Raw genomic sequence first — 16,361 nt, forward strand, 5'->3', positions numbered from 1 at the left:
TTTTAGAAAATTTTGAGAAAATTTTGGGAATGGAAAAGTGACGGATAATTAATTAGGAAATTAGTACAGATTTGAATTTGACTTCCTACATCCAGGCTTAACTACTGATAACAGCTGCGAAAGTGTTGAGCATTACCTAATAAAGATAGCTTTAAATATTGAATCATTTACATCATTTCTCCACAAAATCCTGAAAAAAACAACGCTAGTCATGGTCTTGTGACTTGTTTTGATTCTGTTTAGAGTTATAAACAACCTAATTACAATTATTCCATAATATCTAGATTGTTATGATTCATTTGTAATTTAGTTAACACTATATCTCCCTCAACTTGCATCATTCCTCACTTCTTGTTCATCACAAATTACAATCATGTACTCAATAAGACATGATTACAAATGCAGAAGAGAGCTCTTCATTAATGTCTAGTTGACTACACGATTATGGCAATGTGGATATCCATCTATATATACCACCACAAAATAACCATCCAATTTCCCAAAAATAAAAAAGAAAAAAGAAAAAAAAGAAAAAAAGTATACATGCTTCATGTTCCTAGTTTTCATGAAGAAGCTCATATGCCTTGACCAAAACAGGCCTGAACCTCTTAACATCAAGCTTCACATTCTGTTTCCTAAGATATATCTCTGAGACATAAGCCCATCCATGCTTGCCAGCCAAGCTCAAAGGATCACTCAACCAAGGGCTATCTCTAGGATACAACTCTACAAGTGTGCTCTCCTCTAACCCAATCTTATACTCTAAATACTTCAGCCCCATTCCTTTAGCCGGCTCCCTAAAAAAAGTCTTTGCTATCCACTCCAATTCCCCCCAGGGAACAATTTGGATGAACACGGCGTTTGTAGGCAAGAACAAGGAGTTTGTTAAGCCCGCGCCGTGCACGCCCATCAGGACGTCGCACGTGTTCACCAAGCGCGCGAAGCGCGCCACGTTCTGCTCCGCCTCGCCCACCACCACCTCGAAGCCTAGCTTCTCTGACATTTTTATGATCTCTTTGAGATTAGTGAATTTTCGTGTCCGGCTTCTTGATATGACTAAAAGCCTCGGCTTCTTCTTCTTGTTTCGCGTAAGTGGACTTTCTCGCGGAAGTGAGTACGCTTTTCGAAGGAATTTCCTAAAATCCAGCATCGAATAATTACCCGGCGATCTCCATGGGTCGATTTTTAGGTCAGCGTGGGTGTTGAGGCCTACGATTACACGCTGAAAGCACTGGACTCGATCGTCATGGTCAAGATCAATCGGTTCGTATTTCGATAAACCCGTGACTATAGGACGATATTTGTTCATCCACCAGGAACGGTAATTGGAAACCAGGAACTGGACTTTCCCCTGGAACTGGTAGGATGTCAAGAAAAGTGGGACCCAGATGTCAGTGAAGTCGTGGAAGAAGTTTCCGGTGTATCCTGCGACTGAGAACACTACTGCAGGGATATCTTGGTAGAGAGTGCAATAATGAGGAGTTTCGTTCTCGTTGGATGCTCTGACGGTTAGTTCAGTGACTCGAGCTGTTGCTGAGGGGTCAGTTTTGCGAGTGTAGGGTTTGATTTTGTATGTTTCATTACTTTGCGACGTTTGTTTCACGAAAACTATGGAAGATGACTTCCCGTGGATTCTGATGTCGCCATACATATCACAGACGTTTGATCTTCTGTTCGACAAATCGCATAATGGTTTTGTGTCCTCTGTAACTGTGTATAGTAAATTTGTAGCATTAGCAACATTTTAGTTCACAATGCAGATAGTTTCAATGCTCAGTGTATCAAATTGACAGAGGATTACCTGATTTTGAATTTGAATTGCTTGGAAGTAGTATCTGAGTTGTATTAGTAGTTTTGCTTGAAGTAGAAGAACTCATCGAAAGCGATGAATTTCCCTCCATTTTCAATTTAGAGATTTTGAGATCGTTGTGTTTGGTAAATTTCTCATCTGAGGCTGTACTATTCCCTGTAACAAGAACAAATTCTCAATTTGCAAATGAAGCGATTTTATATGTTTGATACTTTTTTGCTGGTAAGTTTTGCGAAAAATTACCTGATAACAGTTTTGAATTGCTTGCAACCTGTTCCCGAGTCAAATTAAGAGAATTATTTGACACCATGATATCAGGAAGAATTTTCAATTGATCACCATCCTTTGAATCTGTAAGTTTCCCCGCAACAAGTAAACAAGTTCAGGATAACTAAATCATGGACAAAAACCAAATGACTTCAAATATATTGACTTACCTAAAAGCAATTGAGTACCATTATGATCTCTTTTCGTAGTATCAGAAGCATTGGTTGATTGATTTACATTGCTCATAGTCATTGATTCAGGTGTCATTTGACTTGTAGGAGCTGCATTCATCGACGATGAATGTGAATTTACTGCAAAAAAAAGAAACCCAAATAATTAGGATTATACGAAAACAAAGCTCCTATCACATGAACTACTATATATTTCAAATATGAACTTACCATCGTACAACGGAAATGAGTAGAATGCCGATGGTGAGAGATAAGTGACTGAGAGCACGAGCGCCGCAAGAATCCCTAATCCAAATCTTCGGTTTTCAACGGGGGTGAAGCTCTTAAAACTCTTAACAAACTTTGGATCGAACCGCATATTTAGATTTGGAGGCAAGATATAGATGAAACTCTACTGAATTGTCTTCATGAAGAGAATGAGGAAGAGATAACTCAAACAATATGAGAGCGTTTATATGAAGAAATACAAGAAGCTAGCCATGTTTTATTGATGCCCATGCATGATGGGGTGTGTTGCATTTTTCTATAGGAGAGTGGTCGGGATATAAGCTCCCTTTAGTTGACTATTTGTAGTTTTGGCACCCTTTGTACCTTCTCTTGTCATGATATCTATTGTCTTCTTTGTGAATTCACTTCGTGTCACAACTTGAATCATGTAGCTTATGCATAGTATTATAAACTTTATACCTACTACTGCTCAGTTATATATAATTGTGAAAGCTCAACAACCCTAATACTTCTTTTTCTTGATAGGGAATAATAAGATGACCTAATGCCCAAACTTAACATATGTCATCACATGGTAGGAGCTTTTCGATCGCTAAGCATGGACCGTATACCCTAATTTTAAGGTAATTACTTGCATTCTTGATTGCACAAGCATGTATTATTCATACTTACGATGTTAAACAATGTTTCGCGATATGATATGTTATGCTAATCTGTTTCCCTTGGCAAATAAATAGATTGTTTAAAAAAGCTAAGAGAGTGATTAGCCAAAAGGATAGAAACAATGAGATATATGTTAAATATGCTTGTCTAAATTAGAACTATATGCATTTAAATAACTGAGCTAAACATGTTAAATATGATGATGCATTTGGCGTGAATTGATGATATTTATTTGAACTCTTTTGAATTGCTGATTATGTAAGGAGAAACATCACCCTCACTCCACCTAATTACAAGTATAATATATGTAGTTAAAATATAAAATATTTTCCCCCTGATCGAAGAACTCGGTAGACTCAATTGAGTCGCTATGTAACTTCTTCTTGAGTCCTAGATCTCTGATCTCTAAAATAAGCAACTACGAGTTGAAGCTTTCAACCGGTTGGTTGGTACTTGCCTATCTTGGTATATGTATGTAAACCGTATTAACATTAATTAAATCTGCAAAAAATAATAATGCAATTTAAGCCAATATGGAATTGGCTGAGGTAAGATAGTTTAATAAGCTATAAAGAAAATATATACCACTTGCTAGCCAAATTTTCATACTATAAGGTGAATTATTATAGACAGGGCCAGCTGTTGTACTCCTCTTTTAGTGGTTTAAGTCTAGAAGTGGTTAGCATATCAACAGCACAAAGTCTCCTCCTTTTGGAAGCAGCCATGTGTTGGCCCATTCTAGGAAGAAGATGGTGAAGAATTTAAGCTTCTCTGCTAAAGTCCAGTCCAGGCCCTAATACGATTCCAACTGCTCCTTGGAACATCAGCGCAATTAATCTAAGGAACTCTGAACGGTAAGCTTCACAAGAAAGTTTTGCACAAAAATCCCTTAAACGTAGTAGATCATAGGAAATCCCCTGAGCTTTTAAAATTATACTAAAACCCCCCGTGTGTTATTGGAAATTCTTACAGACGACATTAGTACGGGTATAGAGTAAAATGTGTGAACTATCATTTTCACTTCTTACCTACTTTTATAGAGAGAATAATATCATAAGTATATTTAGCAGACAAGGGTAACACTTACTGTAAATGTAGACTTTCTATAGTTTATAGAGATTAGGGGTTTATGCAAAACCTTTTCTAAAGTTCAGGGTATTTTCTCTAATTTATCCACATGTAACTACAACACGGTTGTTGGAGTATTTTATTAGCTATGTTGATTAAGGGACGTGCCAACATGCACTTACTACTAGACAAAACCAAGATTCTTCTCAGACAGTGGATAATTAAAAAACTTCAACTTATATGAGAATAATTGATGGAATTTTGAGTTCTTTAATAATGAGAAGTATGCATGTTCTTCAGAATTGATTTGCTAGTTCATGTCATTACAGAGTTGACCATATATACCTAATAGTTACTAGCTTTCTATTTTCTTACTTTATGGTAGAAAGTCATAGTTCATTAGAAAAGTATGGTTGCAAAAATTAGGTTTAATCATAAACATAGATAATATCTAAACAGCTATATGGTTGATTCATTTGTATAACTAACATGGTAGTCCACATGAATTTTACTACTCATATTTTTCCTAAAAACAAATCGTAATTGATTATTAGATCGCTGACGGTTATGATTAAAGAGGTGATATCTCCAATTTGGCTGCATTATAAGGATCTGAATCTCCAATAACAATGCTCTTAATATAGGTAGACCCTCGAGTATTTAACACTTGCTAAAGTTTTATTACTTGTCCTCAATTACTGGAAATTAAAGAGAATGAATACAGAATCTCTTACTGAAATTTTGAGGGGTGTAGGATTGTCACATGAAACTCAGTGTATGAGTTGTCAAGAACACACAATTTAATAACATAATTAAGATGATTTTGGTAGTGGATATCTAATTAAATTTGAAGTGTCTTTGATTACACGACTCTAAGACTACTACTACATTCAAACATGGGAACGTGTATGTGTCCCAACTCAGGTTCTTTTCTTAGTTGTTGCTTTTATTTGTATTGGGCACATGGAATACATGGTGTCCAGCTAGAGTGAGATTTTGTCTATAATCTCTCTCATGCATGATGGTATATATATGTGGCAGATTTCTACTAATTGGCATGTGCCTAAGTTTCATTAGTAATTTTTTTTCAAATTTTGGGAAGAAAATCATAAATGGAGGCTGGAGATCCTAACACATGTATCAATTCTAAACTAATACATTCAGGATATTATATCGGTATACTACTAACGTTGTATCAGTTCAATAATACTACTGTATCAATTCAATCACCAACTTTAAAATTTGTATTGTACTGTTGTGGTCTCCTTACTGCCTACTATTTTCTGTAGAGTACCCTCACCATAGGATTTTAGGGAGTTCTCCGCTGTACTTAAGCAAATTACAACTATTTGCTCAGGTACACTCCTATGGAAAAATCAAAGGCCTTCAACAACTCCTTAACGAAAATGACAAATCTTCAACAACCACTAAAATTTTAAGGGATGTTGCTTCCTCGTGGTCCAGTTTGTACTTCAATTTCTCCATTTGCCAAGAATTTAATGCAAAATGTGGAAACTGTTTTTGATTTTTCTACTTATGTTTAGACATTTTAAATGACATGCGCACTTTGAATTACAGGAGCCCTACCTAACAGATTCAGATCCTCACTACTTGGGATAGACAGTAAGGAGAACTATTTATTCAATTAAAAACATTTATTATTTAGTGGAGTGAAAAGTAAGAACTAATACAATTTACAAAGAATATAATTATAGTTATATATAGAATGAAAATTAACATTTCTAGAATAACAGGATGTTGTGGTTCAAAAAATAGTCTCTCTACTGTCAAAATAGAAATTGAAGGTAAGGATCCAATTTCAATTCAATGCCATTTTCATGATTTTGTCTTGATTCAGTCACTCTGAGTTATTAGATGGAGACTCTTAAATTAATCATCTTATGCATTTTATATCAAAGTGGTCACACCTCATGACAGTGTAGCACAATGGCCTTGTTTAGTTGTGACACTATATCTGGTTCAACAACTTCTAGTGTCGTCATCTCAAAAAATAATGAGTTTTTCACATGCTTAGGTAACCTGCCTCATATTTAATTGGGCTAACAATGTTTTTTCTCAGAAAATAAAGGGTTAAAAGAAACTATTATCAATTTGTTATTGCTAGAAACATGATTTTGAGTTCAAAATTATGAAAGAGAAATGGTACAAAAAAGTATGCACAATTGAATTTCTTTGCAAAGAAGATAAGGAAAAGAATGCTTTAACATATTCGTAAGGCAAATAAAAGTTTCGCAGCAAAATCAGAACTTCTGCCATTGCACTAAAAATTTTGCACTTCTGCAACTTTAGACAAGCACAATTGCACGAGTAAAGCAATGTACTTGATTATCTCTATCAAAATCTATTATTTCGTATCAAGAGATCAGAAGGCACTTAGTTTTCAGGAATATAGAGGGAGAAACATTGCACAGGCTCTTTTAGGTTTGCTTTCGTCACTCCTTGCATACTTTTCACATCAAAACTTAGACTTATTCGAAATAAAATCAGTTTATGATAATAGTTTTAAAGTTAATGAGGTGTAGCATAAGGTTTGGAGAGCACTTAATTTGTCTCAATTAGCTACCAAGGAATCATAAAAAGACAATCAAATTCTGATGATTGCTTCTTTCTGAACTGAACTGAACTCATACCATTTAAGAGAATTGGCTTTAATATGTTTATCAATATATCAGGTATTAGTGCATCACAATCTTGAGCTTTTCTATTCAAACACATTGCGTGTATCAGTTATTTGTTCCTATGGAATGTCTAATACCAACATATCATGATACTAATGCAACTAAACGACAGAGAGTATTGTATGTTTCATTCATAGAGAACAGAGATAAATGTACATGTCAAAAAAATGTATACTCAATAAGAATCAATTCCTCTCATAATCTATACAAAACAAATATCAATTCTATCAGGGCAAAAAAAACCCAAAATAAAAAATCAATCAATATTCTCTTACTGGTGAAGAAACTGAAGTGCTTGTTCCAAATACCCCTTAAACCTGTTAACATCAAGACTCACATTTTGCTGATCCAAATATATCTTCCTTATAGCCATCCACCCTTGTCTCTGAATAGAACCGAGATCTTTGAACACTGCATGATCTCTAGGATACATTTCTGTAAGTGTACTCTCCTCCTCAGTTATACTGTACTGTAAATAATTAAGCTTCATATCTAATGCTGGTGTTCCAAAATCAAGCTTAGCAATTCCCTCCAATCCTCCCAAAGGAACAATTTGTATAACTATCGCATTCATCGGAAGAAAAACTATATTTGTGAGCCCTGCTCCATGCACTCCCATAATCACATCGCACGTGTTTACAATTCTTGAAAATTTTTCGAGCCCAACGTCTGCTTCAGAAACAACTACTTCATACCCTAACCCTTTTGCCATTAGTACAATCTCATCAATGTTTTTGAATGATCTTGTCCTTTTTCTTGCTATGATAAGAAGCCTGGGCTTCTTAGATTGACTATTTTTTAGCTTTATCGCACTTTTTCTTTTTAAAGAGTAAGCTTTCCTCATTGTTTGAGCGAAATCAACCATAGAATACCCATTAGGGGATCTTAACGGGTCAATGCTCATTTCTTTATGACTTTTGAGCCCAATAACAGCATTAGGATAGCAATGTACTCTTTCCTCCTTGTTGAAATCGATGATTTCATAGTGAGATAGAGCTTTTAAGTATGGCTTATACTTGATAAAGAACCATGGGCGAGTCTCGCTTATAAGAAATTGAACCTCTCCATGGTATTTTCTTGAAGTAATGAAGAGAGGCACGATCACATCGGTGAACTCATGAAACATATTTCCAGTAAACCCCCCAGTGGAAAATATTATTGCAGGGATAGAGTGATTGACTTCACACTTGAAGGGGTCATCATAGTTTGAGAGAGCTTTCACTGATATATTTGTTATTCGACGCATTGCCGTCGAATCAAATTTGCGAGCGTGGGGTTTGATTGTATATGACTCTTGTAGTTTTGGATTCATGATGTAGACAGATGAAGAATTTCCATGGACTATAACTTGGTCTTGTATCTCGCAGACATCTGATCTTTTATCGGAGAAATCACATAATGGTTTTGATATCTCTTGCAGATTTATTTCATCTGAAACAATGATAAGGGCTTAAGTAAAGTAGGTTTATTCAATTCATAGACATGTATATGAAGGGCTTGAATATCAAGTGAATCTGGATTTTATAGAAAAAAATGTAATCTTGTACCATAACAAAATAACTGCAAATGTAAGAGAATTATGCTCATGATGACTTTTATTTCAAACATAACTGATTGAATTAGTGTTATTGTTGACATGTCAAGAGTATAGATCAAGCTATATTGACAATAACCACAATTCAGACACATTTCTAAGTCAGATTCTGATTTAATTTTAAGGACAAAATTTCATCCTTACTATGGCAAAAGTCAGACATATGAATCAAATCGAATATATAGTTTATCTCAGTTTCATTCTTTCCAAATGATTATCCAATTATGCAAGAGAATTAAACCCATTTAAGTATTTACTGTGAGTAGTTTTTCGGGATCACCTGGTTGCTTGAAGTCTTTGGTACCTTCAAGTGGTTGATTTGAGGAATTAGATTGAGTCAGAGAATTGTTCTGGACCTTCAAATCGATATTCGATTTTCTCTCTGTATGGTTTATCTCAGTTTCATTAATTCCAAATGATCATCCAATTATGCAAGACAAAATAAAACCCATGAAGACTTTACTATGAGAGGTATTCAGGATTACCAGGTTGCTTGAAATCTTTGATATCTTCAAGTTGTTGATTTGAAGATTCAGATTGAGTCAGAGAATTGTTTTGGACCTTCAAATCGATTTTCAATTTGCTCTCTGTAGGTTGAAGAAGATGCTTGATATTAGCATAGTCAACTTAGGATCAAAACACATGATACCTACTTAACAACTCCATAGCAGTAGTATTATATTTCTACATATAGCAATATCAAGTTTCACTAGCATATAAACAGCAAAAGTCTTTATTTTCTATCGTCGTGATTGTCCCAAAACTTCACTGGTTAAACTTGGAAGAAAAATCCAAGGATCTATATATCTCCATAAAAACAAGTAGTCCTCCAAGGTATAGAATCATAACGTATATTTAGGCTTTTCTTATTTCAGCTCATCAAACATACCTGTCCTCGGATTTCGCTTCCATCCTTTTCTCAAAAAAATTGAAATAAATAAATAAATATATTGTATGTTAATACATACAATATTTATCTTCCTTAATTCTATCAATCAGTCGATAAGAAGAGAAATATTTTTTTCCCTCCAATTCTCGATACAGGTTATCTTAAAATACCTGATAACTGGGGATTGCCAGAGTCTTTAGCTACTATAATGGCCTGAATTGGGTTCATCAACCGAAGTCCCACTGCAAAAGTGAAGAACATATAAATTTTATTTAAAACATTAATCCAAAAAATGAAAACTAAATTGGAATTGTAAATTTACCAAGCTTTGTGACAGAGACAAAGGCCATCGAGAAAACAAAGCATGCTACAACGAAAGCTAGTCCTAGCTTTTGAGGTTCAACTCTGCTAACGTTTCTCATTAGCTTTCTTTCATAGCCCATGTTTTCTCTGAGCCTTTGCAAATGATCAGCCTTTTGAATTCTTTGTGCAAAGGGCTTAAATAGTTGAACAAACAAACACACAATGGGTTGTTAATAATTTAAGTAGTTGCTTTGGACTGCATGTATTTTATTGGTAAATTAATAAGTGATGATGCCAGTGAAGCTGTTTTTTACCAAATGGAAACTTTTTATACTTCTGTTTTCTAAGGGAGTAGGTCACTAGGTTGTGTTTTGAATATTGAATTATATGGTTATTTTTCAATAACTTTCTGTACGTTGAAAAGTATTAATTGCGGTTTGTGCTAAAAGTGGGTCAACTATACAAGTGAAAAAGAAAAACATTTTGTGTGTATATGAAAAATAATATGCTGATTGAAAGATAATTTGAAAATTGCTAAAGATTAAGGATGTATACAAGTGAAGGAAAAAAACGTTATGTAAAATATGTGAGGTTTATTTTATTTTATCCTATGACAACAATCTTGGGAGCAACTAACAGTAGTCAGTGGAAGAGTAGCTGGCTAAGTTTCCAATGAAAACGAACCTGTATTGACCTCAAAATTAGATGAAACTTAAAAAAAACGAGGATAGTATAATTGCAAAAGTATGAGAAAGAGTTACGTCAAATAATAATAATAATAATAATAATGAACTTAATTAGAAATCTTGAACTAATGCATAATAGCAATTGTATCATCGTCTATTTCTCATTTAAACTTCCAATTGATTGATAACCAAATATGAATCACTAAATCGAACTATTGACCTTTCATACAAGTTAGTTCCATGAGATTTCTAACTTTCTTTCTGACTGTTTCTTCCAAGTAATTACTCCTTGACAACTTTTGCTGAATTCCCCCTCTCGTTTCTCGAAAGAAGAAAGATTCATGCACACACTAAAAGGAAAAATAAAATCCCACCAAAATCATTGACTTTTTAATAGAAATTAACCTACCAACAAACCATCAAGAAATAGAATAACAGCCTGTACTTCAATCATTAAAGAAACCTGTAACGTGAAATATTTCAAGGCCTCGTGGTTATTAGGACCAAATTTTTTGTATATTATGATCATAATAGAAATAATCATAATGGAAGAAAGAAGAACAGATTCCATTATGAGTGACACATCAACACAAGATTCTTTTTGAAAATTCAACAGCTCCCTACCTGCTTCACTAAGAAAATGCATATACAACAATAAGTCCCTAATCAACTTTTTCCCCCAAAAGGCGCTCTTCACTTTCCCCAAAAAAAAAGGGACAAGGGTGGCATTCTTAACAAACTCAAAAGAGCTAAAATTGGACTGCAATGTTATTTGACAACAGGAAGTTTCTTGATAGTTTTCAATAATTACAAGTTTATGATAGTTTTCAGAAAGAACATAAAAAATCATGATAGCCTCTCATACTCTACTCAAAACTAATACACTATGATTACATGATCATTGTGTTTTTACAATTTCAACACAAACACAAGCTTGCCAAAATTGCCGCTTGCACTGCTCGCATTTTACAAGCAAGAAACTCATCCTCAGAGTGCACCAATATGGTACGTATACCTTCACTTCAGTAAGCTTTCTATTGTAGAGTTCTCTGAACTTTCCTTAGTAATTAGTTCTCTCGCCTTTTTTGCCTGCAAAATACATCAGTCCACAAGTCAATTTGTAGATGAATAGAATAATCAAAATCATATACATTTAGTTCTTTTCTTGTTTATTAAATAAACGTATTTTCCACCTTTTACTACTTTTTCAAGTTCCTTGTAATATATCTACCAACTTTAATATAAACAAAGAAGTGGGACATATAGCAAAAGAAAATTGGGACATGGTATATACTAATATAAATTTGGCGTTTAATACATATGCAATGATACAATAAAAAAAAGTCTACGGTCAGATTACACAGAAAAAAATGTTTTTACTAGCTATTTGAGGCAACTGATCTACATTTTCAAAAAGAAAAAAAAAATGTAAAAAAGTTGTTGGAAACCATGCAAGTTTGAGTTTCTCACGAGGGGCGAATGATCAGAACTTGACATGATTGCTATCCAATAATATAATGTAAGGTAAACAAAGTGTAATGTTTTCTGAGATCAAGATTAGTCTTCTATCAAAGGAACATTTGGAGATTAATATAATTTAAGGAAAAACAAAGCGGAATCTAATAATCAGAATCTTAAGGGGTCTCTCCCTTCTTTCCTTCTTTTATAAACTTATAGCCCTTCTATGCCTTTTACTGAAGGGTATACATCAACACGATAAGTATAAGTTTGACGTTTTGACAGAAAAATCAAAAACCCAAAGAAAATTGAGATATATGATGTAGAAAATTGAAGCTTACAATATGTTCAAAATGACACAACAACAAAGTTTACGGTCAAGATTCAAAGTAGCTGAGAGAATGTTAATATTTGATTCAGTTGTTGAAAAAGAAACTAAATCTAAAAAGAGTCAGAAAATACATAAAGTATAAAAAATTTGGATATAAGAAATTTTGGTAACTGAGGAGGAACAAACCTGATGCTGCCAATTTGTGAAAATAGTTAATAATGAAAGAAGGATCGTTTGTACTGTAGATCCAACGAGTATACCAATCCAAAGTCCCTTTCCTCTCATATGAAATCTGAAACCTAGTAATATTGCAGTTGGGATTCCTACTAGATAGAACGCACTGAGATTGACATATGCACCCAAGTGTTGCCATCCACATCCTCTTGCAACCCCTACAAAAAGAAAAGAAAGTAAGTCAAATTATTTAGATAAGGAATAGTAAATTTCTTGTGCATGATTATTCTAATGTCGCTTTCTATTGGTTATGACAATAAATTTTTTAATACATATATTATTTTTACCGAAAAACTAATTTACCCAAAAGGTTCAAGCTTCTGATGCCTTAAGGCCACATATGAATAGAAAATTACCCAATGGTATATTTTGCCAAGGAATCAACTGCACTAATGGCTGATGGCAGAGAATCTATAACAACTATAGGAGTAATAACATTTGTCTAAATGAAGTAACTGGGATGCAATAAGATTTCATAAAATACATCATTTTCACTATTTAAGCTGCAAAACTCATGAAATTCAAATCAATATAGGACCTATAAATCAGCCATTTTATCTGTTTTCTTTGCTTCTTAAACATTTTAACAATTGTTTTCCTTATAGTGTCAAATTATTAATTGAAGTGAATAGAAAAGCCCAAGAAATCAAACAAGAGCAGTGTTACAATAACTAATACATAACAGTGTGTTTCATAATTAACCTAAGTACACAAGAAGATAAAATCTAACCTGATAAAACCCCTTGTAGGCTATCCATGAACACCGAGAGACAAACGAGAGGGACCATTGCCTTGACATAATCAACAACCTCCTTCTCGCTGCTATAAGCATAACCCAACACATACCTTGTAGAGAATAATGCTATGCTCACTATAACAGCCTCCATTACTGTAATAAACATCACAACACGAACGGCTAAGCAAGCTCCTTTTGAGTTTCCAGCTCCTAGTTCATTAGATACTCTTGTGCTAATAGATTTCAGAATAAAACATTTAATACACTTCTTATACATGAACAAACATGAAAATTTACATACACGTTATAGTTTTCAGTACCTTGCCGCAGCTCCGAGCCCGTATGGTATGCTGTAGATTAAGGAGATAGTAGTAAGGCTGCATAACAAAATGAAAGTAATGTGAAATAAATACACACACACATGTGTACACACACACACACATACACGTGTGTGTGTGGTATTCTAGTTAAATTTAAGGATGCTAACAGGTCACAAATAGCGATAAGAACTTATCAGATTCAATTGTTATTAATTTCAAAACTTCAAGTCAAAAATAAACTTAAAGGTAAATTTCACAAAACCCCCAACTGTGGGTGGTTTCGCACAATCCCTCAAACTTTCTAACTTAGAGAAAACTACCATTAACTCTTGTGAATTGTCATAAATGGTGTTAACATGAAGGTTAAAAGGTCCAAAACTATATCTCTTGATTAGTATCTATCAACCCTAATCTGTAGATGAGGGCAAAATTGTCTAAAGCATGTCTTATGTGAAAAATTGACAAGTTAAACTAGCAACCTGGGAGGCATCATATTTTAGTGAAAACAAAAGTCATGGGTAGATTTCTCTAATTTAGAAAATTTAGGGGCCTATGTGCAAAAACCCGAAAGTTTAGGAATTTTCTGGAACATACACTATATCTTAATAATATATCAAATTCTAAGAAGTGACTGTTTCTTACCATATCGAAAGCACTGAAGTTTCAAGGTCTGGATTTGGTAAGAGGCCAGACATCAATATGAGCAGCTCAAACGACCAATACTCAAGACTACAAGATCAATTAAACAAAAGAACTATCAGCATTAACTGATTCAAATAAAGAAAACATGATTAATATTAACATATAACCTAAAGAAGGATAACATTACCATATCATTACCGCAGATGGAAAAGCTATTCCCAAAAACCCATTAATCCCACCAAATGCCCCCTTTGAGAGTTTGGACCGAGTTGGTTCACAAGAAACTGAGCACATAATATACGATCCAAGGATAAACATATACAGCAAATATGATATGCTTATAGATAAAGCAGCTCCAACAATACCCAAGTCATATTTGAACACCAAAAACCAAGACAAGGGAATATGAATGCACAGAGTTGTGACTGAGCTTATAAGCATCGGTAGAATTAAGCTTTGAGACTGAAGGAATTTCATCAGAGGTTGAGCAATGGCATAGGCAAAGAGGCCAGGGATCATCCATAACGTGAATTTTCCAGCTTCGATTGAGATAAGAGGGTCTTGGCCGATGAATAATAGAAGCTTTTCCATTGTGATCCATAGGAAAGAGATGGGGATGCAAACTAGAATAAGTGAGAAAATAGCTCTGTACATGTAGATTCCAAGTTTGTGATATTGTTGTGCACCATAGGCTTGACCACATAAAGTTTCCAATCCGCTTGCCATTCCTAGCTGTTTTATATGAGGAACTGATTAGCAGATATCCTCAAAAATTCTTCATACAACGATAACAAAGTTTTTATTCCAATTTTTTGGGTCATCTACATGAATTTTATTCTTTCATTCAGTTCTATTGAGGACTATCTCTTGTTTTATATGTGAAATAGATAAGTGATATTTATGTTTGCAACGTTGCAAAATTCTTCGCACAACAGCAATGAAGTCTCTGTTCCAAATTTTGTGGCCATCCACATAAATAATTTTCTTTCATTTAGTTTTGTTAAGGACTGATTCCTGTTTTGTACGAGGAATAGATACACCGATATCCTGCACTACAATATTGCATAGTTATTCATACAACAACAAAAGTCTTTATTTCAAATTCCATGCTCAGCTACATGAATTCTATTATTCTATTCAGTTCTGATAGGTACTATCTCCTTCATTAAGTTAATCCCTCTCATATCTTCTAAATTGCTTCTAACCAATTTCACTTAGGCCTACTCTGTCCACCTTGTGCTATTTTAACTACAAACTTATCATTTCTTTTAACTGGTGCATTAGTGGTCTCTGTTGCACATGGAAAAAACATTTCCTATAAAGTACATAGATTTCTTTCAGTTACCTGATAGATTTCTATGTATGAAATGGCAAAAAAAAATGCCTACAACGATTTTATTAGGGAGCTAGATGTGAAAAAGGGAGAAAGAGAAGAATTAAAAAAAATCCGATTTCACAATGCATTCGATCTATCAATCGACCCCAATGCCGCTCAGATTAACAAGTGATCAAATACTGTGGTGTCCAAATCCTTAAATTGTACACAAAACTAGAAATTTTAGATGCGCAAATGCACATGATATGAACCCTTTTTTGGCATATTTATATTTGTAAGTGTATTTTCAATATTTATCCCTTAAATCTATCATAGTTTGAACTTAGTCTCTCAAATCATTGAAGTTGTTATCAGATTCCTAATACTTAAAGTTACTTCACAACTTTGTCCGCCAAATCATTAAAATTTTTAAGTTCTTTTGAAATTATTACCTCAAATTATTGTAATTGCTATTAGAAGCCTTTCCCCACAATTTGCATAAGTTATTTCAATTATGGTCCGTTTGGCGCTTTTCATGTAAGTCATGGGATTGCTACAGTAATATGGGACTGAGTGGTCCACCTTAGTCCAGTGTTTTAAATGTCGGCCAATATGTCGGTTTGATGGCTCGAATGACACGACTTGGACTATTTCAAGTCGTATGTCGTTTTTCAAGTTCAAGTCGAAAATGTCAAGGATATATCGGTCATATCGACCGATTTTTCAACTTTGAAAAATAGGCTGATATGGCCTTTTTCCTGCTGTTTCCCTAACCGGGTTCGGTTTTAGTGCGGAAAACTCAAACTTGTTTCACTTATGACTTGTTGTGAGAGAGATGAACCCGATAGAAAAAAACCCTAGGGCAAAATCGCAATTGTTTGTCTCTCTCTCGTCCTCATCTTTGCAGGGTCAAAACTGCATCGTCCT

The 16,361-nt window shown here is 34.2% G+C and overlaps 3 protein-coding genes across 4 annotated transcripts; all 3 read right to left on the minus strand.

Moving 5' to 3' along the window:
* On the minus strand, window positions 393–2,858 carry LOC109846408. Its single transcript, XM_020415645.1, has 5 exons — window positions 2,479–2,858; window positions 2,248–2,388; window positions 2,054–2,161; window positions 1,802–1,966; window positions 393–1,710 (listed from the first exon to the last, which is right to left on the minus strand). Exons 1-5 carry the CDS (start codon window positions 2,624–2,626, stop codon window positions 557–559), a joined length of 1,716 nt encoding a protein of 571 aa, XP_020271234.1. The 5' UTR covers window positions 2,627–2,858; the 3' UTR covers window positions 393–556.
* Window positions 7,085–9,940, minus strand: LOC109844158. The gene is made up of 5 exons (XM_020413118.1): window positions 9,732–9,940; window positions 9,580–9,651; window positions 9,006–9,107; window positions 8,801–8,902; window positions 7,085–8,357 (listed from the first exon to the last, which is right to left on the minus strand). The coding sequence occupies exons 1-5, from the start codon at window positions 9,850–9,852 to the stop codon at window positions 7,198–7,200; spliced, it is 1,557 nt and encodes a 518-aa protein (XP_020268707.1). The 5' UTR covers window positions 9,853–9,940; the 3' UTR covers window positions 7,085–7,197.
* LOC109846384 (protein DETOXIFICATION 12-like) lies at window positions 11,149–14,904 on the minus strand. 2 transcript variants are annotated; one of them, XM_020415617.1, is made up of 6 exons: window positions 14,307–14,904; window positions 14,120–14,206; window positions 13,478–13,507; window positions 13,152–13,390; window positions 12,374–12,579; window positions 11,149–11,487 (listed from the first exon to the last, which is right to left on the minus strand). In XM_020415617.1, the coding sequence occupies exons 1-6, from the start codon at window positions 14,843–14,845 to the stop codon at window positions 11,416–11,418; spliced, it is 1,173 nt and encodes a 390-aa protein (XP_020271206.1). In that variant the 5' UTR covers window positions 14,846–14,904; the 3' UTR covers window positions 11,149–11,415. The 2 variants fall into 2 exon arrangements, with proteins under 2 accessions (XP_020271206.1, XP_020271205.1); XM_020415616.1 differs by having other exon boundaries at window positions 13,478–13,534; window positions 14,307–14,894.

The sequence above is a fragment of the Asparagus officinalis genome, chromosome 6 (genome assembly GCF_001876935.1).
Source record: "Asparagus officinalis chromosome 6, Aspof.V1, whole genome shotgun sequence".
In the NCBI taxonomy this organism is placed as follows: domain Eukaryota; kingdom Viridiplantae; phylum Streptophyta; class Magnoliopsida; order Asparagales; family Asparagaceae; genus Asparagus; species Asparagus officinalis.

Coding starts and splice junctions, on each gene's coding strand:
- LOC109846384 (XM_020415616.1), bottom strand. CDS start 14,845: ATGGCAAGCGGATTGGAAACTTTATGTGGTCAAGCCTATGGTGCACAA. Junction 14,207..14,306: donor CCATCTGCGGTAATGATATG/GTAATGTTATCC, acceptor TTGATCTTGTAG/TCTTGAGTATTGGTCGTTTG. Junction 12,580..13,151: donor CCTACAAGGGGTTTTATCAG/GTTAGATTTTAT, acceptor TTCTTTTTGTAG/GGGTTGCAAGAGGATGTGGA.
- LOC109844158 (XM_020413118.1), bottom strand. CDS start 9,852: ATGGGCTATGAAAGAAAGCTAATGAGAAACGTTAGCAGAGTTGAACCT. Junction 9,652..9,731: donor TGTCTCTGTCACAAAGCTTG/GTAAATTTACAA, acceptor TCACTTTTGCAG/TGGGACTTCGGTTGATGAAC. Junction 8,903..9,005: donor CAAAGATTTCAAGCAACCTG/GTAATCCTGAAT, acceptor TAAACCATACAG/AGAGAAAATCGAATATCGAT.
- LOC109846408 (XM_020415645.1), bottom strand. CDS start 2,626: ATGCGGTTCGATCCAAAGTTTGTTAAGAGTTTTAAGAGCTTCACCCCC. Junction 2,162..2,247: donor TGGTACTCAATTGCTTTTAG/GTAAGTCAATAT, acceptor GGAAACTTACAG/ATTCAAAGGATGGTGATCAA. Junction 1,711..1,801: donor CAATTCAAATTCAAAATCAG/GTAATCCTCTGT, acceptor TACTATACACAG/TTACAGAGGACACAAAACCA.